At 37.3% G+C, this 25675-nt stretch overlaps 1 protein-coding gene across 2 annotated transcripts in view; it reads left to right on the forward strand.

The window, feature by feature from the left end:
• Positions 1-25675, forward strand: part of hlk (hulk) — a 350573-nt gene that overhangs the window by 153774 nt on the left and 171124 nt on the right. For both annotated transcript variants that reach the window (XM_089239381.1, XM_089239380.1), the window contains exons 10-12: positions 3714-3896; positions 3985-4116; positions 11638-11823. In XM_089239381.1, coding sequence (XP_089095507.1) covers positions 3714-3896; positions 3985-4116; positions 11638-11823 — 501 coding nt within the window. The remainder of the gene's footprint in view (positions 1-3713; positions 3897-3984; positions 4117-11637; positions 11824-25675) is intronic.

Genomic DNA, 25675 nt, shown 5'->3' on the forward strand with positions numbered 1-25675 from the left:
CCGCCCAATAATATTTACACACATGATTCCTTGTGAAAAACTAATATGGAAAAGTGTTTTCCGTTTTTTGGATTGGACGTATATTAAGTGAATTATAAGCTTTTGAAATTTTGTGGCGTGTCATCTTTCTAACAGTCAGCTATGTGCCAAACTCCGAGCGAAAGTACATTTCTCCACCAACAGCGGGTTGTCACTTCTTGAAAATGGACTGAGATATTCAATCCCATTAGAAGCCAAGTTCGACCTTCTTCCTTCACGATTGGCACTTTTTCTCTCCATGTAGTGTGATATTATAACCTTGTTATTATGTTTCGCTTACGTGTTAGCTCCAGCCTCTATGTTGGCAAATTTTTCACTAGATTTGTAAAGTGTTAGGCAAATGAGATCTGTTTAAAATTTTTTAAGCCAAATCAACACTTTTTTGTCAAATTGTGGCAATTTGTTTACCTTCAATATTCAGTCAAATTTTTTGAGGGAAGGTGGATACAGTGCGTACGTGTTTACTGCGCGATCGTTATTTTACGTTGTCGTTTTGATCAGATTACATGTTGATCAATAAAACGGCAATATTCCTTTGGAGTTTTTCGAACTTTCATCGAAACTGATACGCGTAAAAGGCTTCAATGAAGGATATAAAAATTATAGCTTGACGAAGGTGTGACTGGTAGAAACAGTAAAATAACGATTCATTCGTAAATTTTTGATCAAACTTATTATGTTATGAATTGAACATATTTAAAATAATTTTGGTTTCTATTTATTGCACTACTCAACACTGATTTTGTTCTAATTTTGTCTATTTCAGTGATTTTAGGGGGGTTTTGGGCACTAATTCTGAAGCCAAGATTAATTTTATCAGATCAGCTCTATGTTTTTGGGATGAAGTGAAAGTTGAATTACAACGGTAATACCATACCAGGTGCTGATCTATGGGTTGATCGGTGTGATCATCATCCCGCCCCTCAAACAAAATGCGATACTTCATGAAATTTTCGGAACTTTTATATGACAGTATTGCATTTTTAATCAATCCGTTGAAAATTACCTGTATTAATGTTTTTCATTAAATAAATTCAAGAAAACTTCGACTAAAAATATAAAAAAAATTCAAAAAATTCGAGAAGGAGAAAAAACAGAACAATCTGGATTATTTCCGACAATACAGGACGAAATGAAGGAAGTATTGTCATTCTATTCACAGTATATAACTCATTTTATTTATTAATTGTCATTATTTTTTGTAAAATCACCCCTCCCAACAACGAGCTCTAGATCCGCTCATTCCTTAAGCAGCATACTAATCACATTGAAACTGTGCATAATGTAAATCGTTAATAAACTTAACATCAATACATAAAGATCACTGATGTCTGGTAATGATATAAATTTAATAATGTGTTGAATAAAATAGGAAAGTAAATAAAAAATTTCCATGCAAAAATTAATGGCTGCAGACTATATTGAAATATTTATATTATCCATTATCTGAAAAACTGGAGCCAATTCGGCAAAACCAACACCAGTTTTGAAATCAGCAGCCCCAATATATGTACCCTAAAACCATCAAAATTTCCTTTAGGAACATGAAAATGTATTTTTTTCTGGCCTAAAATTTGGCTATTTTTATCTACTCACGAACTTGTAATTTTACGGTAGTTATTAGAGCCAGTATCATAGGAAAAATTAATTTTGAAGAATAACTTCATCCTTCTCAAAAATTTTAAAGGGTATTTCAGCAGACAGTATTCTCTTGTATGCTGAATGACATATCAAATTAGAAATTATAACCAAAAAAAAAAAAAGAGGAGTATTTTTTTTTCTGGGGAGAACAAAACAAAATGACTGACGCTTATCTATAACCTCTGTAAAGCTGGCGTTGTGAGATGCAAAGAACATTTTGTGATTGACTAGTAAAAAAAGTTTTTTCTCTTTCCCGAAAATGTGAGGGAAAAAAATGGTTTTTATATCTTTCATTTTCTGGATTTCTGTGTGAGGGTTAATATGTTTTTAGCATTTCCAAAAATGCCAAGTTATATGTTTAGTGTACGATTGGTGAATTTGGCAGGATTTTGAAGTAACGTCATCAATTTTTAAAGTGTGATAACTTATTAATTATGGGTCGGATCAAAAAAAATGAAAACGCTTTTCCATATTAGTTTTTCACTAGGAATCACATGCGCAATTATTGGGTGGTCGATAGTTACCACCCTGTATATGTTACTGCCAAAGCCTGAAGTACGCCTCTTCACGAAGTGTCCAGCCCAGTATACCTAGCCAATGCCCGAAATTCAGACTTTCGCCGAGCCCTGGCCGGCCTCTATATGTCGATCCCATATACTTGTATGCATCATTAAGACATCGATATTCAGATTAGTTCAATCGTTAGGGTTGCCATAGCTAATCATAATTATGGTTAGCTATGGCTAATTATAAATGGTCATAATTATCACAAAAAATACGCCAACGCGGTGATGACCCTGAATAATAGGGATCGATATATAGGGGCCATCAAAAGCCCGAATTTCGGACATTAGCCGGGTCAACTAGACTAGCAACTTCCCGAAGTGGCCACGAAGTTGTTTTTAATGCTACTTTGAATTTTTTAATGCATATTTTGGCATTTTTAAGTGCATTTAATCCGGGCTCTAGTTTTAACTTTTATTTTACTTTAAATTTAGAGTTGCATGCTACATCACTTACCGTATTTTACCGCAGTGTGAACCCTGCCTTTCTTTGCGAAGCAATCAGTGCTGTTGAAGAAAAATTTTATGAAAAATGTCAAAAAAATAAGAAAAAAGAACTCTCTTCTGTGTAAAAAAACATGATTATATAATCACGTTTTTTACACAGAAGAGTTCTTTTATATAATGATGCAATAGATTATTTAGTAGAAGATTAATAAATAGAACATTTTCAGTCAAACGAGGGCCCAGATTTCAATGCGATGTGAAATTTTATGCCTTGTTTTCCACTTTCGTTATGAGTAACATGGTGATATATCAAAAACAAGAGCATGTGATAATTTCATGTTGATATTCGTATTTCAGCTGGTGGGTATCATTCAGAATGATACTAGTCTGTTTTGGACGCAATTTCATTATTTTGTGTAGTGTAATCGATCGTCGTTGACTTCAACCATCGTGGATGGATGCAGGACCATGCTCACTAAATGTTGAGACCAGTGTGAAAATAACCATAAGCTTTTTTTAGGCGGACAGATTCTGTATATTTTCAGATTTATTCATGTCTGATATATAGAGCCATATTATTTGCTTTATCATCATGCTCTGTTAACAGCTTGGATTGTTTTCACCGTATTTTACAAAAACTGAAAAGAAAATTATTTCTGTAGTATTGGGAGAGTATCTCCCATAGATCCATAATTGAGTGTGGTCACCCGTAGAAACTACTGACATTTCTTAGCAATTGGTATGTTTGAAGCCAATTATTTTTATGGCTATGAGAAAAATGGTCCAAAACATATTTTTTTTTTCAACTTTTCAGGCACTTAGTGATAATTTCCCCATTTGTAGACAATGCCATAAATTCCAAAAATTTTGTAGTGTTCTAAGGTTTCAATTTAGTAATCTTACATAGTCGTAGATGCTAATTCATATTTCTTAGTCGCCATGGTGACATTGTGCCTAAGATTTGCCTGCTGTATAGAAACTATTAGCATCAAATTACTTGAACCATTCATGTTTTTTCTTTAGACAACATAGATGATCCAGAATCGCAGAAAGTTATTAATGAATTAGAAAACATAGATGACGAAAGTGACAAAGCTGCTATTCCAATGGTTCGAAGTGAAAGTAAAGCTATTGCTGAGGCATATGGCATCAGTCCACTTCCTGCTCTGGTTTACTTTGAAGGCCATGTTCCTAACGTGTATGAAGGTCATTACATCATTTTAGATCATTTTTATTATGTTGTAATGTCTCTCAGAGAAAATTAAAATATTTGAAGTAAATGTATTTTTTTCAGGAGATCTTTCGAATGAAAACGAGGTACTGAAATTTCTTTTGGAAAAGAAAAGTTCTGATGAAATCGAAGATATCTCTTCCAAAGTTCTCAAGAAAATGCTTGATAAAACTGAACATTTGGCTGTTCTATTCTGTGAGTAGCTTTAATTTTTTTTTGTTTAATAGGGCGGATTGGGAGAATGGATACCTACAGGGTTATGCTACCCATCCTATGTAAGTAGCAAATTGAAAACCAATGGGGAGAATGTGATAAGTGCTGCACTTTAGCGAGCAACAGGAGAGACGGTCTCAGTAGTGTCAATGTTCTGACTGAATAGCGTTTGTTATTGCAAAAAAATTATTTTTTACAGTTCCGTTCTATTTTTCTGACCTATATAAATCGAGGTTAGTGTCTTTTTCGTTAATTTATAGCCATAATTAGCATGTGTACGCATTCAACTAATATTCAGCTACATTTCCAAGTCATAATTTTTATGTGTAAGCATGGGCGGAGATCAGAAGTTGACTGATCTAATGTATATATGCATATATGAATTGACATCATCATCGTGCGCCCCCAGAAATAATATCCGTGCCCCCCCCCCCAGACTTCCGAGTCTATCTCCGCTTATGAGTGTAAGTATCTTCACCAGTCTAGAGAAGTAGAATCATTTGCCATATTGTCCCACTGGGGTAATGAAAAGACCTACAAAAAGCAAGGCTATCACGAGATCACCACAAAAGCAAAAACCATGATATACGCTGCTAAACAGCAACAGAACATGTCAACACACAAATGCAGAAAAAAAAAAAAAATAAGGTATTTTTTATCTTGCCTTTTCAAATGCCCCGCATAAAATAAAAGGACCACTGAACAGGTAAAACTGACTCAGGACGAACTTAAAGCAGCCATAAATCAAGTGTTGGAGGGGAAATCAATAGAAAGCACGGTCTTATATATACAGTTTAATATTCCAAGGACCACGCTGAGAGATATGCAGTAGACTCTCGCTAATCCGGCACATATTAGACCAGAGGGTGCCAGATTACTGGAAATTAATGGAAAAAGTCCATTTAAAAATCAAGGGTGCTCAACCTTTAGAAGAGTGCGGCTTCATTGGTTTGCAAACGTGTCAAAGGCCACTTAAGCGATCTGTAAGCGTGCTGCGGATCGCTTGTGTGATCTGTAAATGCACCGTTTACCAATTGGATGATCTGGAACTGTGCCGAAGGTCATTCAAGTGATCTGTGAATATGCCGGAGGGCAATTAAATGATCTGTTAATGTGCCGGGAGTAGCTTGAGTGATCTTCGAAGGTGCCGCATGCCACTTAGGTGATATGAAACTGTACTGCAGGTCACTTGAGTCCAATGTGTAAATGTGCCGTGGTTCCTTTAAGTGATCTCTGAATGTGCCGTGGGTCCCTTAAGTGATCTCTGAATGTGCCGAGGGTCCCTTAAGTGATCTCTGAATGTGCCGAGGGTCCCTTAACTGATCTAGAAATGTTCCGCGGGCCACCTAAGTGATGTAGGAAAATGCACCACACATCACTTATGTAAATTATCTGTAAATGTGTAATTTAGTTCACGATTAGTTAGAGATCGTGATCCACATCAGATGAAACAGAGGGCCAAATTTGGCCCGTGGACTGTGGGTTGAGCACAGGCATGATTACAATAATATAAACTTCTGCGCACATACTTTACATGAAGTGATATATTTTACTCTTTTATGTGCTCGAAAAAATCCTGAAAACGCCGGATTACTAAACGGACCGGGCTAGCGTACGGCCGGATTATCGAGAGTCTACTGTATTGAAAAGTAGCAACGTTTCAATCTCTAGAATGAGATGACTGCTAGTTTTTACCAAAGAGTGGGAAAGTGTTGGCTAACAAGGTTATCACCTTAATCAACCTCTTCTAAGGTATAACCATCACAGGTTTGAGACAGTTAGCTTTTAAGCTGCCCAAAGAACTGAAAATCAAGCACAATTTCAATGAAAAAACTAAAATAGCAGGAAAAGATTGGGCCTCTCAGGATTTCGTAAAAGGAATTCCCAAATAACTCTTAGGAAATCATCACAAACAGCATCAGCAGGGTTTTGGGATTTTACAAAGAACTAAATATGTTTTTTTATCAATCTAAATTCCTCTATGGACGTTATTCGTCCATAGAGCCCAAAAGAATATTGGCCATTGATGAGATCGGCATCTCTGTGGTTCAGAAGCCAGTTCACATTTTAAGACATAAGTTTAACTGCTGTTCATTACTTCCAAATTTATCTCAAGTTCACTATTTAAAGCTCGCTATAGGATGGCTTCATAATCTCGAGTTTTTGGCGAAATTACCCAGTACCAGGGTAATATATCTTACCACTGTAAAAACGTTTTGAAAAATTCTTTTTAAATAATGTTAAAAATCTATTTAAGCTTTGTTAACGTATGTGTGCAATGCGTAAGAAACTGTACAATTCTGAATAGTTCCTTATTCAAAAGTGTTATGCTACTTACAATATACAGAGATGCCGCTGTACTCCAATTTACCTCTGTCCCGGGACCCAGGGTATTCAAAAAATCGGGATCCTTTTGAGTGAAAAAGTGGGTCCCTCTCGAAAAAAAATCATCTTGAAAAAAAAAGTATGCCCCCCCCCCTTCCCCCATAATTCACTGGTATCTCTATGAATTTTTCCCAGCATGCCCCTAGAGTTTGATCACCTGCTTATATCTCTTCGTTGAGACAGAGCGGTGGACCATGTTCTGGGAAGAAGGAGGTATCTCTGTGAATCAAATAAATAATTCATTTATAAAAACATGTTATATCCAAAGGTTCATTTACTTGCATTGCCTATTAGTAGGAAAAGCTTGCAAAGAAGCCCATTAACACTGAGAATTTAACAAATGGAATGTAGTACATAATAAATCTAAACCAAATTATCCCGCTTATAATGTTTTCCCTTTTAGTACGGCATCTTATTTTCATGGTACCAACTCTAAATAATTCTCAAGATTTCCTGTTTAAAGTGTTTTCCTGCTTACATCGTTTTTATGGCAGTTTTTTGAAAAACGTTATAAGCAGGATCCACTGTAATTAAAAGTTAGAGGCACACATTTATATATTTACTAACAAATCAATCTATAAATTCCTTTCTGATTGATTTTTCCTTTCTTGAGAGAGAGAGAGAGAGAGAAATCTTAGTTCTTTTAATAATATCTTCTGATTCAATTTAAAGCAAATCAGATTCTCTCTGTGTGCACTCTCAGACACTCATCTTCTGATTCCCGTGTCATGAATCCTTGCAAAGCGATTTTTTGGGAAAATGATTTTTATTTTCCCTCCTTGTTGGTCCATCACTCTGATATGTTGCTGTTTAACTGCAACATATTTTCAAACCTAAATATGGAAGCTATGTCAGCAGAGGCGGAATTAATGGCGGGCCCCCGCCCCCGACTTCTGAAGGGCCCCGATAAACCAACTTTCTTTTTTCTTATTTAAGGGCCTAATATTTTTTGCTCCCGGTGCCTCGACCGACTTTAATCCGCCACTGTATGTCAAATTCATGTTGGTGAAAGTTAAGCATGTTTTGTGTTCAGTAGATGGTGCCATCTGTCTAGGGCCACAACTAGATACTTCCTCAAATGGGGCAAGCACACATTTTGGCACCCTGTGTAATGTAGAAGAAGCAGTTATAAAGGTTGTGAATTCTGTGCCCCCTCTAGTCCAGAGCCCGGGGGGGGGCACTAGAACCGCCTGCTCCTCCCCACCCTAGTTTTGTGGCCCTGCATCTATCCTCCAAATTGGTGATGCTTGGATTTGAAGTTTAATGCATACATATTTGTGTTGTAGGTCTGTGTGATTATCGTGGCAACCAGAGCTTTTTTCAAAGGAATAGCCAACTCAAAATTGGAAAGCATTAGAAAGTCATATTTTTAGCTGATTATACTACAGCGCAATCACAGGTTCCAAACCCGGATTTTCACTAAAGACAAAATCTGGGGTGGTAAGGGGGCCCGAGCCCCTTTCCCCAAGAAAATTAAAAATATTTTTGTAGAAAATTAAAATATTGGAAAAAAACAGTCTTATGCTATGTTAATTTAAAATTCTTTTTGAGCGTTAGTAACCCACAATTTCTGTGGAAGAAATCCTTTTGCCCCTCCAAAAGCCGATTCTGCGTACACACCTGTGATTTTCGCGATCCAAAACGGTGACTACCACACAGTAGCTAGATGACAAAACTGGATATTCAAGGTAGAGTTTTTACAGATTCGTTTTTTTTTTAACTATCTCGGAAAGTGTTTTACAATTTAAACAGGCGTTCGAAATCCTTTGCAATTTTTCAAAAAATGCGCATTCGCAATCTTGTAGGACAAAGACGAATTTACGCTGTATAGACGCCAGTGGCGTCGGAGCCGGGGGTGCTCGAGCACCCACAGAATTGATTTGAGAAATAAAAATCTCCTACATAGATTTCTCTTTTTTTTTTCGCAAATATCGAACATAGAAAAAAATTGAAAAGAAAAACTGCTTGTTTCCCTCTTATGCGTCTTGAATCTTGCTGGAGCCTCTGGTTTTAAAACACATTGATATATCCTTTCGGTGCCGATAAAGGAGGGCCCACCCTTCTTCCTCACAATTTTTGCTTGTGTCAAAGATTCCAGGTTTTAAGGGGTGGAGGGTATCCAGAGACACCATATGTTTTATAGCGGGGGCATTGGAACCCGGGAGTGCTGTGGCTGCTTGAGTACCCGCAGTTACATAAACGGAAGCCTTTTGCTGATTGCTTTCGTAAAAAACAAACAAAAAAAAAATTTTTTTTTTCACCCTGTACGTCTTGTTCTGTCGGCTAGTTTTATCTAAGGCGACTGTATAGTAGTGATAGTTTTATCTATACATATGTCCAGTAGTTATTTGCACTGTCAAGCACCTAGGAAGGATAGTTTTGTAGAGAAAGAGAGAACACACATCCTCTTTATTTTCTCCTTTGTGTCCGGGCAAGCGTCCTTTGCCTCAGGGTAAAAGCGGGTTTTACTGAAACTCTGAATGAAACTCTGCATTGATGGGATCATTTAAATGCCCCAAGAGAATGCAGGATTTTTTTAGAAAAAATTGTCTCGTTGTTTGTGACTGATACCGACAAATATTTGCGGTAATTTGCTTTTCTGATCTCCACAGAGCAGCTTGGCCATTTATGCCGTTAATTTTCTTTAAACTGTTCATCAAGATAAGACTTCTTCTGCGTGCTTGGACCTTCTTTTTGAAGCAACTAGGTAAGCAATAATTCCATTTATACAGTATCAAGTGGTTCTCCAAGATTTGCCAACCTTCTTTGTTCTAGCCATCGTTTCTTCACTGCCTTCTAGAACAGTTCAGAAACAGAAACAAAATACGAGCACGGAACTGACACAGATTAATGTTGCAAACTCACAGCGACAGCCCTAGGAGCTACGACGCACACTTTGAGAACCCCACTGATATCTAAAATTCTTTATGTAAAAAACGTCATTACGGTATATAGATTAATAGATAGCGAAAGAGATTCCATGCTGGGCAGGGGCAGCTTGGGTGCTAAATCAAGAAAAAAAGAGAATTATAGCAAAAAAACTTAGAAAAAATGTTTTGTCTGTCAGAGGCACCAACATGAAGAAAACATTGAGGGGATTGAAAGTAATCAATCGTCCCGTATATATGGGACTTCAGCCTGTACTCTGTGGGTGGGGCAGGCGAACGTTGCGTTGCATTTTATATTCATTAATCATCGGGGGCGCTCAGTCCCCGGTAATTAATGACGCATTTACGATGCGCTATAGCGCATCATAAATAGCGTCAATATGTCATCGACGCTATACGGCATCTCTGAATATAGAAAAAAAAATAATTTTTCTTTAAGGTGGTATGATGACCTCGGTCTCCCGCTCGGAGGCCTTTTGCTTTAGATAGTGTTGCAAGTTTGCAAGTGCATGGTCGCTCATTTTGGTTCGAACAACCCACGCTTCACTTACAAGATGAATAGTGTTATTATGCCGGATGCAACTGGGATCACCAATCTGGTATTGTTATTGATGAGCGACTTATGTTTTTTGAACATTGTTCAGCGGTGGTGAAAAAATCGAATAGAATGCTCGGTTTCATTCTTAAAAATGTCTCTGTGTTCTCCTAAAGTGATCCTTCCACTTTTCCTGGGCTTAGTTCGTCCTGGATTGGAGTATGCCATTAGGTTTTGGAGACCATACTTACAGAGGGACATTGACTTGGTCAAGGGGGCGCAGAGAAAAGTCACGCCGGCTCTTGATGGCACCCACGGCTTAAGCTATGAAGAGAGACTTGATTTTTTGAAAACGTTTACATTGGAAGAGCGCGGATGTCGGGGGATATAAATAGTTTACCTCCGGGATCGTGAATTCTAACACGATACACCCGTTTAAAAATAAACATGATAAACATATTGGGATAAATCAAGAAGCTATCCATACTTAGATGAGATACCCATAATTAATGGGCAGTGTATTTATATTATATTATAATTATTGGTTTATTCTTGCTTTTATTGGGTTGCTGTATTTTTCATATAGTTTAGATTTGACATCCATATTTTTTAGGGTATCTTTTTTCAGCCACCTCGTTGAGCATTTTCTCTGTTGTGGCCTTTGTATTTGTATTTATTCCAGAGCACTGGTTATTAATTTTTTTCCCGAAGATCCTATTGGGAGGGAGGGCGAGAGTATGAATGGAAACAACGATTATTACATACTAGGTGCAGGAACACTATTTTCATCATTCATTAAATGGATTTGAACCCGCTATACGCACAGAAACATTCTTTGTTCGAATATTTCTTCTTCCTCTTCTAATATCTCATGCATTTCACGTAATGAAGCCTTGGCCTATATAACTCTAGGGTTGTGCGACTGGTGAGACTACGAAGTAATAATATAAGAGAATATAAGAGAAGCATCAAATCGGGGGGTAAGGAAAAAAAGTGTTTGCAGAAGAAATAGTAATTTGTGCTTTGTTAAATGGTAATTTGTTTTTGTAAAATTCAAATCACGAATGTATGAAATGAAATAATTTGCCGAGAAAACTGGAAACTTTTGAAACCCCTTACGCCAACTTTAGGAGATGAATTTTGAAAAATACTAGTGAGTCCTATATACATCTATATATATAAAATGACATGTCCTGACTGTTTGATTCATCATCACGAATTCATTCATCATCAAAACCTGTGAAGCTATAAATATGAAATTTGGTCAGTGGTTTTATTTTATAATATGAAGACTCTCTAAGAAAGAATTTTCAAAATTCCACCCCTAAGGGAGTCATAAGGGGGTTCACAGCTTATATGGAGAAACGCCGAAGCTATAAGGGGCTATAAATATGAAATTTGGTCAGCAGTTTTATTCTATATTGTAGTGACGCAGCAAGAAGGGATTTTCCAAAACTGAATACCTAAAGGAGTCATAAGGGAGAGTTTTCTGATCACGAAATCCACTCGAGTGAAGCCGTGGCTAACAGCTAGGTTATAAAATAGAAGTACCGACAAAATTTCATATTTATATAGCTTCAGTGGTCTTGGCTCTGCGATGATAAATCAGTCAGGACATGTTTCATATTTACTGTATAGATTAGGTAGTTTTTCAGCATATTTTTCCCCCCTTGAAACATAAATCTATTTTTGCAGATGATAAAGATAGTAGAAAATCCATGGAAGTTCTGAAAGAACTTGAGAACATCGATGACGAGGGAGATGAATTTGATTTGCCATTCGTTCGAATTGATGATGATGAAGTTGCAAAAGAATATGGTGTCGAAAATGATGTTCCAGTTCTAGTCTATTTCGAACGGAAAGTGCCTTCGGTGTACCAGGGTAAGTCTAATAAAGTTGTTCCAAGTCCACACTAGATTAATACAACAACGATATTGCAGTTATATCGCTTATCGTATCAGCACAGTGCGTACCCGGCCTTAAGGGTAGAGTTTTATGAAGGTTTTATTTTCATTCAACAGTCAAACATGAACTCACATTCTATTGGCGTCCCCAACATTTACTATTACTGTATAGAGAGAATTTTGTTTTTTCATCACCCTCCCCCCCCCATCCTCCAAAGCTTTCATCTGCAAAGAAATTGATTTCCGTAATGCAAGCAACAAATAGAAAAATTGTGATAATTCGACTAAATGTGGTTAAAAAACAAGAAATTGGAACATGTTTTGAGCAAAGACAAGCGGCACCGGGCAACGATACAAAACGGAATCGTGCTAGCATACACATGCAAGTGAATAACTGAAGACCAGACAATACCCGGATATATATATATATATATATATACACATACATACATACATATATGTATATATATATATGTATATATACATACATATATGTATATATATATATATAATATATATATATATATATATATATATATATATGTATATATATATATATACATATATGTATATATACATACATATATGTATATATACATACATATATGTATATATACATACATATATGTATATATACATACATATATGTATATATACATACATATATGTATATATACATACATATATGTATATATACATACATATATGTATATATATATATATATATATATATATATGAAATACCCACCTCACACATTTGACCTAGTGAAACAGTATCTTGAAGAGACCCCATTAAATGGCAAGTATGCTGCTCACCCGACCTAAATCCCACATAACATTTTTACGACGCTTTCAAGAGGCATTTTGCTATTTTCCAACCTGGCGCCTGGAAGCTTGCGAGAGCTTGATATTTATTTCACGAACACTTGAAATACACTGCTGGTCACCCAAATTGCAACACCAAGAAAGACAAGAGATATCGCAACAATATTTATTTTGTAGATAACATGTTGACCAAGCATCAAATGATTAAATTTATAGACTTCTGTGAAGTGTGGTTCCTGCCAAAATCAGTACCCAGAGTAGCCGCCACTGTTGGAGATCACCGCTGCCACACGCCTCGGCATTGATTCAAAGAGACTTTGGATGTGTTCTTGGGGTACAGCAGACCAAGCAGCTTCCACGCGTTGCCAAAGTTGATCTGGTGTGGCAGCTGGGGATGTAATCTGGGTCAATCGTTGAGCAACCATGGACAACATGTTTTCTATCGGCAAAAGATCCGGACAGCGAGCTGGCCAGGAAAGCAATTCAATCTGGCGATTGACGAAGAACCTTTGGACAATGCGTGCCACGTGTGGTCGCGCATTATCCTGTTGAAATATGGCTGTGGGCAAGCCCTGAATGTAAGGAAGGACAACTGGCTCCAACACCTCGGAGATGTAGCACTGGCTTTTTAAAGTACCGGCAATGCGTACTAGAGGAGTGCGAGAGTGATATCCAATACCGCCCCATACCATAATACCCGGTGCACGACCAGTGTGGCGATGCATAACGCAGCTGTTCAGCATCCTCTCTCCACGGTGCCTCCAGACTCGAATCCGACCATCGTGGTGTTGCAGACAGAAGCGTGACTCGTCAGTAAAGACAATTTCATTCCATTGTGCCGTCCACGTCCTTCTTTCATCGCACCATTGACTGCGGAGACGTCTGTGGTTCTGCGTCAAGGGTAGACGAAGCAATGGACGTCTTGCGGACAGACCACTCTGCTGTAAACGGCGTCGAATGGTACGCGCAGACACTGGATGATGCGGTACAGACTGAATGTGCTGTGCTATGGTTCGTGATGTGGCTGAGCGATCCGTCACTGCCATACGCACAATACGCCTGTCATCACGTGAAGTGGTGCACTGAGGTGGATGCGATCGAACACGTCGGTCCGTCGTACCCTCCTGCATCCAACGATCACATATCCGCATTACAGTTGTTTGGTTTCGTCCAACACGACTACCGATTTCCCTGAAAGATAATCCACAATCTCGGTAGGCCACTATCCTTCCTCTGTCGAACTCGGATACTTGATCAAAAGATGATCGCTGTTTTCTACGAGGCATAATTGATCGTTTTTTTGAAAAAACCACAAGAAAAACACAATTGCCGTACTTCAAATCGTCGAAATCTCCAAGCCTTAAATAGCGCTTTGAAGTGGCGCCACAGGCGCGCGTGATGTGCGTCTGCGCTGAAATTCTAATCATTTGCATATCTCACTAAACTCCCTATTGAGGCACTCTTACATTTTTAACTTTGATATCCATATTTTACATGTTTATGTTATGTTTTCAGTTACGTATATCATGATAAAGACTATCATAACTTTTTCAAAATTGGTTGTATATAATTTTTATTAACGACAATTGTTCAATTTGTGAGAACCAGTTCATCTTGCCACAATGCATAGCTACAATCAATAATTTTCCCTCTGCTAGACATCAGCACAGTTTTGGCTTTGCTGAACTGGTAATAAGTCTCTCCGGGCATTAAAGACTAATTATCCGTAATCGTCTTTGTGATCCACATGTTTTTGTAAATCCTAGTTTACTATGCCATCTGAAGCTTGATTGTCTACAGGGACGCCGGAAGTCAAAAATGATTGGTGTTGTTCAAAGTATGAGTCACTTCTCTGTACAGGCCACGATATTTACATATATTTTCCACTGACCATACGTATTTTTTTTGAAGTAGAGTGTCCCGTTTTTTTGTTTCGAATCTATTTGATTTCAGCGATAACCCGTTCTTCAATCTACTTTTGCAGTAGTGGTAAGATTTTTACCACAGTAAAATGTAACAAACCTATGCAGGAGAGGGTATAGGGGTACCATATCTGCCCCAAGAAGACCAGTGCCTTCTTAACGCATGGGCCCACCCGGGCACCTCACAAAAATGAGACCCAGTTGAAATTTTCGAGAATTTGCCTGGTGGGATCTCAGAAAAATTACTTGGCCGGGGGCCCATGACGCTATAAAGACAGCCCTGTCCAAGACAATCAAAAATTAAAATTAATTTTTTCCAATAACTTAAAATATTGAAAGAAAATACCTTTATATATGCTATATTTTTCAATTTCGGTTAATTTAAAATGTCTCTGGGACAGATGCCCTGTGCCCAGAGCCGTCTTAAGAGCATCGTGAGCCCCCGGATCAAGTGATTTTTCTGAGGCCCTACCAAACAAATTTTCGAAAATTTCAACCATATCTCATTTTTGTGAGGCTCTTTTTCTCCTGAGGCCCCCTGGGTGGGCCCATGCCTTAAGACGGCACTGCCTGTGCCCCTTCATAATATTCACATAAAACTGTGAAATTCTATTACAAACCGATAAAGTGGTGGAAAATGGGTTTTAATCATCAATCAATGATGGTTTTGATCATCAGTTCTCTTTAAAACCATGCTAGATGCTAATGCGTATTCTGAAATCGAATAATTCTATCGTATGTATTTTAGTTTTTTTGGATTGGATTGGATTTTTGATGATTTAGTTGGATTCGCGTTTCAAGTTCTCCGATAATTTAAATTGACAACCATCACCACACAGTATGCTGACAACCATCGCCACACATGCTGCTGGTCATATGAGTATAGTGTTTCAGAATATTGGGGGAGCTTATATTGAAAACAGAAAATACTTAATGTGGGGGTTCTGGAACGGTGCGCCACGACATCCTGCAAAGGTTTTTCGAAGAGACTCTATGTTAAAATGCTCTGTGGGGAGCCGCGGATAAGCGTTGATTAGAGAAAAAAGTGCTGCGGGTGGGAAAAGTTTGAGAATCCCTGACATATATAAGTGTATAAGATGCCCCACACATTCTCCAACGCTGTCTGCGCTAGGATCTTTGATAGGCCCCCCAGGCCAAGTGATTTTTCTGAGGCCCTATTAGGCAAATTATCGAAAGTTTCAACCAGATCTAATTCTCAACCAGAGACTCCGAGTCGTGCCTGGGTGGGCCCATTCTTTTTGACGACACTCCCGTCCTTACCTAAGGGGCCCGGTGCGTGTCAACGGTTTTAGACACGAAAAATATTTGCCCGATTTTATATATTTGGTAGGGGGGGGGGGAATCGGCATCCATTATTTCAAAATATACAAGGATGCTGTGAAATATCCATACAGAAAATATTAAATACACAATTCAATAAATTAACACAAAAACTGACAAAAATTCAGCACTGAGGGTAATTTTAAACTAATGAGAGAAAAAAAAATCCTGAAACTGATAAAAATTTTGGACTTGAATCAAAAATAATTCCAGCACCAATAAAAATTCAGAATTTACGGGGGGGGGGATTTAAGAATTGTTGAAACTTCAGAATTAATGCAAGAAGTAATTTCAGAATTCATGAAAGAATCCAATAGTTTGCCGTGAGTACGGGGGCCCCACAAAGCACGGTGCCCAGTGCGACCGCTCCTGTCGCACACTCCTAAGAGCGGCTCTCACTTTCACGGCGGAAATCACTTTTTCACATTCCTCTTTGACAGCCTCAACCGTTTTCTCCACTGAGGGCAAAGCAAGAATTGGGGAATGGGGGAGGGGATGAGACCAAGGTTGAGAGGTGCTTGGCTAGTCAGTGAATATCTGTTGTTTAAATTTTGTTGGCTGGTCTATGCCCTTATATTCCGTAGGCTGGGATTTCTGGCGGGTCCAAGTAGGAGGTGGATTTAAGGACGGACGCACAAGGCGCACACCCTGGGCCGCATAAAACCCAAACATTACACTTTTTTCTAATTTAAGGGGTCCAGTATTTACTTTTGCCGCATCTCCCCCCCTCCCTCCCCCAAGCAAAACTTTTCACGGGCTCTTCTGTACTTAATTTACAGCTTGAAAAACCCCAAAAAATTATGGTAATTGTTCCAGGTCCGTTCCCATGTCAGCCCTTCCCTTGTGGGGTCAAATGCCGAACTTGGAAATTGGTTAATGATGTCTGCACAACAGCTTTACCGAATTTAAGAGAAGAGTTGAACTACTCCAAATTATTGGCAAAATTCCCAGTTTATACGACAGCGGATGGTTTTTCTACAGTTAATTACACAAAAAAATGTCATTTAGATAAAACCAAACTTACGTGGGGTAAAATCTAGTTTATCAATATGTCACTATGAAATCCTTTGAACTTTGAAAAAAAACAGATCTTAAGCATTTTTTTAGGAGCGTTTCATTATTCCACAATAGTAGAGCAAATTTGTGATTATTACTATTTGACATAGTTCAATCTTACACGAACGGCAAGGAATGGTTCGATTCTCTACATGTAGCTGGTCATCCGACAGATGAACGGGAAAAAAATTACACACCATAGGAAGTCCAGCAGTACAACAGAAAGGTTTTTTTCCCCTTCATATGGTAGGTATACTACATATCTATTCAAGGAACAGCCAGGCTGCACACTAATTGTATGCTATCGGCGGCTCTCTTTTCGCTGAGTAGTAAAAAGACCGACAGCTAAAATAATGTTAATTGAACGCATGTGTTGAATGGGTCTGCAAAACGATTTTTTCTTCTCCCTATAGAAATATTTGATTCTGAGGAAAAAAAGAAGCTACCGTTTGCAATTCCCATTTCCTGTGGTGCCCGCGGGCATCTGTGCCGGCTTTGATTTTGAACAACACAACGCAAATCACACGGGCATATGAATACAAGAAATGTGGGAAGAAAATAACGACATTTGGTTAATGGTGTCCTTTTTAAGCAAAATTCTGTTTTGTCAACCCTAGGGGATAATGAGGAAGCCAGACGTCTGGAAAAGTGTGCAGACTTTTCAAACATGAATTCATTGGTAACTTATGGCCCGAAATAGGGCCAGCCTATTTCGGCCAGGCATCACCTTAAAATGCTGATTCTGGTTCTATGAATTCATGGGTTCTCCGTGGGTGAGGGGGATGTGGCTTTTACCGTTGGCAATACGGAAAGTAATGAAAAAAAAAACCATGAAAATTAAAATAAATATAGTGATCTAGCTAAAATACTTTTTTTCAATTACTTAAAAAAATTTCCTTCACTTTTCCATTGTACAACATGATGTATAATTTGTGTATGTGTGCATGTCCAGAAAAGAGATGCACGAGACATTTTTGTCTCAATTTTCATGGTGCATGCAATCAGTGTTTGATCTCGTTTATCGAATCATTTTTTCTTTCATGCACAAGAATCATCGTTGAGATTTGTCTTCTGTAAATATAGAATGCTGAAATGATTATTCACATGCGTTCTGAAAGTAGTAGCGGAGGGGGTTTCCTGGTGTTTTCGACGATAACTTCATGGTCATTGGCGTACGCGGGGGGAAGGGGTTCTAACCCTCTTGAGCCAAAATTGTAGTGTTATTTTGCAGGAGAAAACATAAACCCCCCCCCCCCCAGAAGGGAAAAAAATCTGAAACCCCCCGCCCCTCGAGAAAATTTAGCGTACGCTTATGTTCATGGTGATAATCAAAACGTTGTGTATCTTCCTTGTGTATCAAATTCTCCCTCACGCTGTCAGAAGTCATGAAAAATAGAAAAACAAACGTCGAACCATTTCTCCTTCGTCTCTGAATCTCAATATATATACAGCATCTCATTTTACTAGGATGTTTTTTTAAATACATGTTTCTGTGTCTGTGTGTATTTGTTTATTTATACTTATGTTGAGCTTTGAATTTTAATTTTGGTAATAGCGCTGAAATAAACGATTCTGTAGTATGCTTTTTTTTTTTTTTGTGGTATAAACTTCAGATAACAAAGCTATGCCATTATTACATTTATTATTTTTTGTTTTATTTTACAAGTTTTATTCTCTCAGCGACTTTTTTTTTTTAAGTACATCGACGAGACTATTGATTGATGTTTTTATTCCTTTACACGGCATAATAGCAATAAGCTTCCTTATGATTTTCAGCAGTAAATGTGTATAAATTAATGAGAAGTAATGGGTATAGAGCATGGGCGGAGATACGGGGTGGCAATGCCCCCCCCCAAAAGCGTAAAATTTGGAGTAGACTAATCTAATGTATATACGTATTTATATAGGAATTGGCATCATTATGACCGTACCCCCCCCCCCCAGACTTCCAAGTTCCAAGTCTATCTCCGCCTATAGTATAGAGCAGCTGTTTCCAGGGGCATCGCCAACCTTTATGTGAGGTGTCACGTCGAGCTTGAGATATTCATTTGTGCACCTATTTATGCTTTGAAGAAGTTACGGGAAAATATCTATTAATCTATCCTGAAGAGCCGCTGAAGAATTATGAATTAGGCCAGGGAGCAGTGGTCGACAATGGGAAAGTGTTCTACTGAGAGGGATTAACTTTACAAAATATTTGGGCTTGTCAATGCTAAAATAAGAAGGCGAGATATCTTGTTAATGACACTCAAAGGATTGAGTTCCATCTGAAATCAGAGATGAAACGTACTGTCTCAAGTCTATTACTGTGACTACCGTTGTGGTATTCAGATTCTGCGATGCTCATTTTATTCTCATGCTTAATGAATATACAGGGTGTATGGGAAAGTCCCTTGGACCTGAAATGACTTGCAAACAAAAAAAGCTACAGCTATGCAACTCCTTACACGGAAAGGGTATTTCTTCAAAAATTTTAAAATTTTAATTTAAAAAAAAAAACTCTTTCAGTGCAATATTTGAGCTATGTTCAAATGGTGATTGGTATGATTGGTATTGCTGAGCAATACCATTCAAATGATTGGTATTGCTTTAGCAACACGAGCAAATATGTTCCAGCGTCCCTGATTGTCTAGCATTGGATATTACATACTGTAATTGTTTTTACGTGAATACGTCTTTAAAATCGTCTGACAATACTAGATACATAATTAAAAAAGTTGCGTAATGAGATCCTTTAAAAACAGGGCCGGAAAAAGACGCTTGGAGGCCCTAAGCATTTGAGTAATTTTGGTACCCGACCTATAAATTTATTTTACCAAATCTTGAATCTACCAATTGAAAAAACAAAAAACGGTGAATGAAATTTTACATTTCAGAAGTAAATAATATCTAAGGTAGAATATATGATATAAATTATTTTTCTTTAAAAAAGCACACACTTCACATTTATTTTAAAGCCCCCTCCCCTTCCCTGCTTTTCTCTCATTTGCGAAGTCTTTGACGACATCTTCAAAACCAATGGTACGTAACACATCTGCGTTTCGCAGAACATTTAGCAGAGATGCATTAGAACATTGAGTCTCTCTATTGTTCTGCATATTTTTGTTTCAGTGATTGACGTAATTCTGGCTTCACAATTACGTTACACATTTCTGTAGCTTTTTCATTAAAATTTTATACTTGAGATTTAATATTTTTCTAAATTAAGAATTCTAATAAATTTTACATCTTATTTGCTAGAATTGAGCAAGCCAAAGAAACATCGTCCAATGTTACCATTACTGTTTTTGAAGTTGCCATAATATACATTTTGGAATTTATCCTTTCAAATTTTAAAAAAAAAACAGACCTTGATTTTTACTTTTTGTGTTCTAGTCTTCAAAAACATTCCAAGGTAATTTCTCCCATTGACTGATTTTTAGAATTTCTCGAACCGGCTCAGGTGGAACCACTGAACCTTAGCATAGCCACAATATTACCCACAAATGCATGTACCTTATTTTTGGTTAATTACTATCATCGGGTACTTTTTTCGATACATTTTAGAATTCATTTGCAATCTAGATATCTGATAGCATTTCTTGTTTCTATGGTAGATCAAACAAAACAGTTGATCCATTTATGATCCATGTACGAGTATACCGTAGATCTGCACGTTCTAAGTTCATGTCCTTATTCTATAGAACTTGTCTTACTCTGTACTTTCTTGATGCCCCCAAAGCAGAATATGTCGAAATGTGCGACGTACGTCGCAGAACAGCCAGTGCTGTTGCAGAACAATCTGGAAGAATTTTAAGAAGAGTGTAGAAAAACGCTATTATGTATATGCGAATTTTTAACGCAGAACATTTTCAGTCAGCTGAGGGCTCGTTGCAGAACATCACAAAACATTATGCTTTGGGGCTTGACGCATGGAACCACCCGAGCAAGTCTAGGGGACTTTCAAGTGCCAAAAGAGCTTTGTGACAATTAGATCTGGTTACAGTTTTCAAGAGTAAGGGTGTCAACATAATGCATTCGTATTTCTGATTCTTGAAACCCGCGTCATCTCCAATTGGTTAAAAACTAGAATTTCAAGCTAAAAAAAGTTGAAATTCTGGTTTTTAACCAATCGGAGACGACGTAGGGTTCCAGAATCGGAAATACGGACGCACTATGTTCACACCCTTAGTATGCAAATTGTAAGGCATTTATTTTTAGCTAAATGAGGCCTTGGAAAAATAATTTTTTAATCGTCATTTGGAAGGCACGGAGCCTCTACCTGCATAAGCCTCTAGAGTCTACGATACTATTAAGAATGCCCTGGTCTTACTTTATGGAAAATTTGTGACATCTCATTCCGAAAACTCAGCATTAACATGAACTTTAATCCGCAATATTACTAGTTTTTCTGGGTTTGAGATTTTAATATTGTTGCTGTGGAAATAGCATGTGCATCTCATCTTGTGCCAAAGAGGAGAATTTCAAAATACCCCCTTTCATTACCAATATGATCATTGAGGATTTTCTACAGAATAGCTGATGCTGTGAAAAAATAGTACATTAATAAAAAATAAAATTTGAGAACTTTTTGTGGTTCCCCTTTTCTTCCCGATAGCACATGCTCATTTTGCGTAGAGGTTAATCCGGCCCTGCCATTAAACGCCCATATCTCAAGAAGTATTTAAAATATATCAGTGTTTTTCATGTCTGTGGATAGTTTTCGTAAAGACAAATCCACTGATATCGTTTAGTATTGATTTGACTATTTGAAAATTTTCACTAGAATATGCAAGCATTTAGTCATGTTTCCCATCACGTAATCACGGGCTTTGGAAGCAGAGCTTATGTAGGAGCTTTGACTTTAAAAGCTGTTATGCGATAACGAGATTTCGCAAAAACATTTTTCACATTTGAAAGAAGGTGGTCAACGTTCGAATAGCATGATCGAATTTCTTCGCAAATGCTATACATTGCATGAGCTAGGCAAATTACATGTACAGCTTTTTTGGATATAAGCTTCTGATCGCTAGCCCTGTGTTTATCATATATGGAGTAGTATCGGTTAAGAAAAATAAAAATAAAATATTATTGTGTTCCGCACCATTTGGCACAAAACATTCATGCTTTTGTCAAAAATTTGACAGACAGCGGAATGATTGACTTTTCTAGAAACTCAGAATTTAATAGAAAACTTTTCCCTGGCTGATTCGGCCCGAGAATGTCTATGATGAGATTAGCAACAGCGGGCGATCTTCAGTATCAGTTGTTTCGTCTATTGAAACAAAAAAGTTTTTTTGCCTGCTATGATAGATCTTACCTTGTTCATCATTTCAATAAAACAATCACTCACGTAATTTTTTCGCAGTGTTGATTCATCGGGTATGCAATGTCCGGTGCACTTCTCCAAGAAGTCCCTAAACTTTGAATTGTTCAGCTTCTCAAAAGGTATGTAAGCTGATATATTAACGTGTCGCACACATTTCCCTGAAGAGGATGATGTAGACTGCTTACACTGTTCAAAGAGGAGTTGAGATGATTCAGACTTATTCCTGACTGCTTAATTCCCTTTTTATGCATGTTCCTTCCAATGAGCTGTGTGACTAAATTTCTTTTCATCTGTAACTGTAGTTTCAAACACTTTGCAAAACAAAATGATCCCATCAGTAGAAAAAACATCCATCCCAAATTCTTTAACTATCTTGCAACAGACCAAATTTAGATGGTTTGCTTTTGGGCATTATTAAAAATTCAGCAATTCTCGTTCAGCGCACAAGCTTCAGTGCAAAAGCTTGAGAAAATTTCTAAGTTATTGTCTGTTGTGCTCTAATTTGTCTCTAGAAAAAAAATAGGTTGCTGCTCAACAGACACCTATCGTGAGGTGAGTGCCCTTTCCAAGTAGTGGGCTATGGTTTTTAATTTCCTTTCAATGCATTAACATAATCCAACAAATCTTCCTTTGCTTTCTCTTGCAGATGAATGGCTTAACCGACTTACCTTTGGTGGAAAACTTTCGATCATTTTTGTCACACCACGGTCGTTTCCTGCACACGAGGGCTAATTAGACCGGGACCTACAATTTATTGTCGATTCCAAACGGCAGACTTGTTTTTTATACTCATCGAGAGGTTGGTGCGCTAACCCCTCGATGAGGGACTCCCTGCGGTCTTGTCGCCATTTCTGTTGTACCCCTGTGTCAGGAAAGTTTTCTGATAAGGATGAACCGGGTATCAAACTCGCGACACCTCTAAACATCCTTTGGTACTTTAGACGAGTATCTTATCGATCTGGGCTACCGAGCTCCCGAAGACTTTCGAAGTTCATTTACCAATGCAATCTGTTGTATTTTTCACTCTGTGACTGCAGCCATATTATAAACCATGCTCTCTTCTGTCTGGTTCCCACATTTGAATATATTTTTTTGTAATATGTACTCTTTGCTTTTTGTTGAAATTGAATTCCTTTATCACGACTGAAGTCGTAGTTTAATTGCTTAAAAAGCGGTTTGATTGAAGCTTTTTATAAATATTTTCGATAATAATTACTGAATGTAATTAGCACACACATATATTTAATTTCTTTCAGAGTATAAATATTTATGCTCAGAAAAAGTTTTTAGAAAAGTGAAAAATATCCTAAAAATGCATAAGATGCCCCGAAACTTGAAAAAATGCCCTTAAAGTGAAAAAAGGCCAAAAAATGCAAATGTCATGAACATTCGGACTCTGCTGATAACTCTTTTTAATGAGACAGTTGAGATTCGGCTGGCAAGCAGCATTCGTCATCTCTTTATAAAAACATTAGTAGTAAAGCCAAGTAATTCCGCATATTCTCTTCTCAAATATAAAAATCCTAATTTCACTAGGACCACTTTTTTTCCGTAAAATTTCTCAAGCCATTGTCAGTGCGATCTGGTGTGAATTGAATCTCAGAATTTAATATTTATCTCAGCTACATCATCAATTTAAACGTATTTCGACGTCAAAGGCTATGTGTGCTATGTATATGCAAGGTGTTGCCTTGAAGTGTCGACAAACTCAGAGGGGTGATATTAGGTATCAAAAAAGAACAAAAATTCCCATAGAACATTGTATCACAAACCATGTTTATAGTCGGTGAAAATCGTAAAAATACTTATGAAGGTTGTGACGTCGATTGGGACAAAAAGGTCAATAAATAGTAGAAAAACATTTATTTGATAGCATGATTACAAACAGCTTGTGGTGTACCAAATAAAGTACAATAACTTCGAACAACTGGGATCATTTTCTCTTCGTCTATTTTCTGACATTGAACTGTGCTGCACAAAGCTGTACTGTAATCTTACTGTCAAGTAAACAGTTTTTGTACTTATTTATTATACTTCTTTTTTACTTTGTGCTTATTATTGTATTTTATTTTGTGTACTTCAGGCTGTGTTGTAATCATGCTGTCAAATAAATGTTTTTCTAATTATTATTGGCCTTTTTGTCCCACTCGATGTCACACTCTTAATAAGTATTTTTGTGACTTTCACCGACTAAACGTGGTTTCGATACCATGTTCTATGGAAATTTTTGCTCCTTTTGATGCCTAATATCACCACTTTGAGTTTGTCGCCTCTTCAAGGCAACACCCTGTATATATTCAATTTTCGAGCCCATTTCCAGAATTAAAGTAGAACTCCAAGCCGAATTTTACAGGTTAGATTTCCTAAAATCAACTGTTAAAAATCGTGTTATAGCGAAATCGCGTAAAGCGAGGGATACTTTATCCTTCTATATAAAATAATAAACAGATGTCTACTAGAGTCAATATCGGCGTTATTACTTATTTAATTTTGGGTTAATGGATGGATCCAGGTATAATTGACATGCTTATCTGCTAAGAGCATTATTTTCCGTTTTTAAGCGACTTTGCTGCGTAATTTGCTTGTTGAGGCCTTTGTATATGTGTCATGATGGTTTTGCACATTAAAAGCCTGTAGTCAACTCAAGTTTATTTCCCGTGGTTTTCCTACTTCAAGGGACATGCCCGATTAGGTATCCCTTTAAAAATGTCTAACTGCTGTAAGTAACCAGTCCCCCTGAACATTCCATTAAACCTATTAAAATATTTATTTATTTATTGCCAGTTTTTCACTTCCAACGTGGAACACCTTTTTGCTTTGCTGCTGAATTTTTCTTCATGCACGTTTTTTGCAGCTGCTGAACATGATAGGTGCACATGAATTGTATACATGCACAATTACCTTCTATAAAAACACATTTCTGTCAAGGCCACTTTTTTTGGAGGTAAAAATTGTAGGGATAAACCAGGGGATGTACCACCTTCTGATTCTTAATAAGAATCCGCTTCTTAACTATGGATTTGATCTTTAGTTAAGAATCAAGAAAGAACTTTGCTACCACATTCTTAACTAAGAATCGTTTTCGTTCCATAGTTAAGAATCGAGTTAAGAACCAAGGCTACCCACTTCTTAGCTTGATTCTTAGTAAACATTTTGTTTCTTCTATGCGAGATAACTTAAATTCTTTCTTTAATAGAAGTTTTCTATGATTCATATTTTAAAAAATGGAAAAAAAAATTAACAATGCATTTTTATTTCAAAATAAGGAATTCGTCAGACTTTTTAAGTTATCGAAAAGTTATCTGAAGGTTGTGTGGGAGAGTTGAAAACAGTGTCTATATACAGCACATATATGTTGATAATAGTGATAAAATATC

This window comes from Pholcus phalangioides, unplaced genomic scaffold, assembly GCF_987345545.1.
Source record: "Pholcus phalangioides strain wild (caught in Gottingen) unplaced genomic scaffold, Ppha-v1.0 ptg000011l_1, whole genome shotgun sequence".
In the NCBI taxonomy this organism is placed as follows: domain Eukaryota; kingdom Metazoa; phylum Arthropoda; class Arachnida; order Araneae; family Pholcidae; genus Pholcus; species Pholcus phalangioides.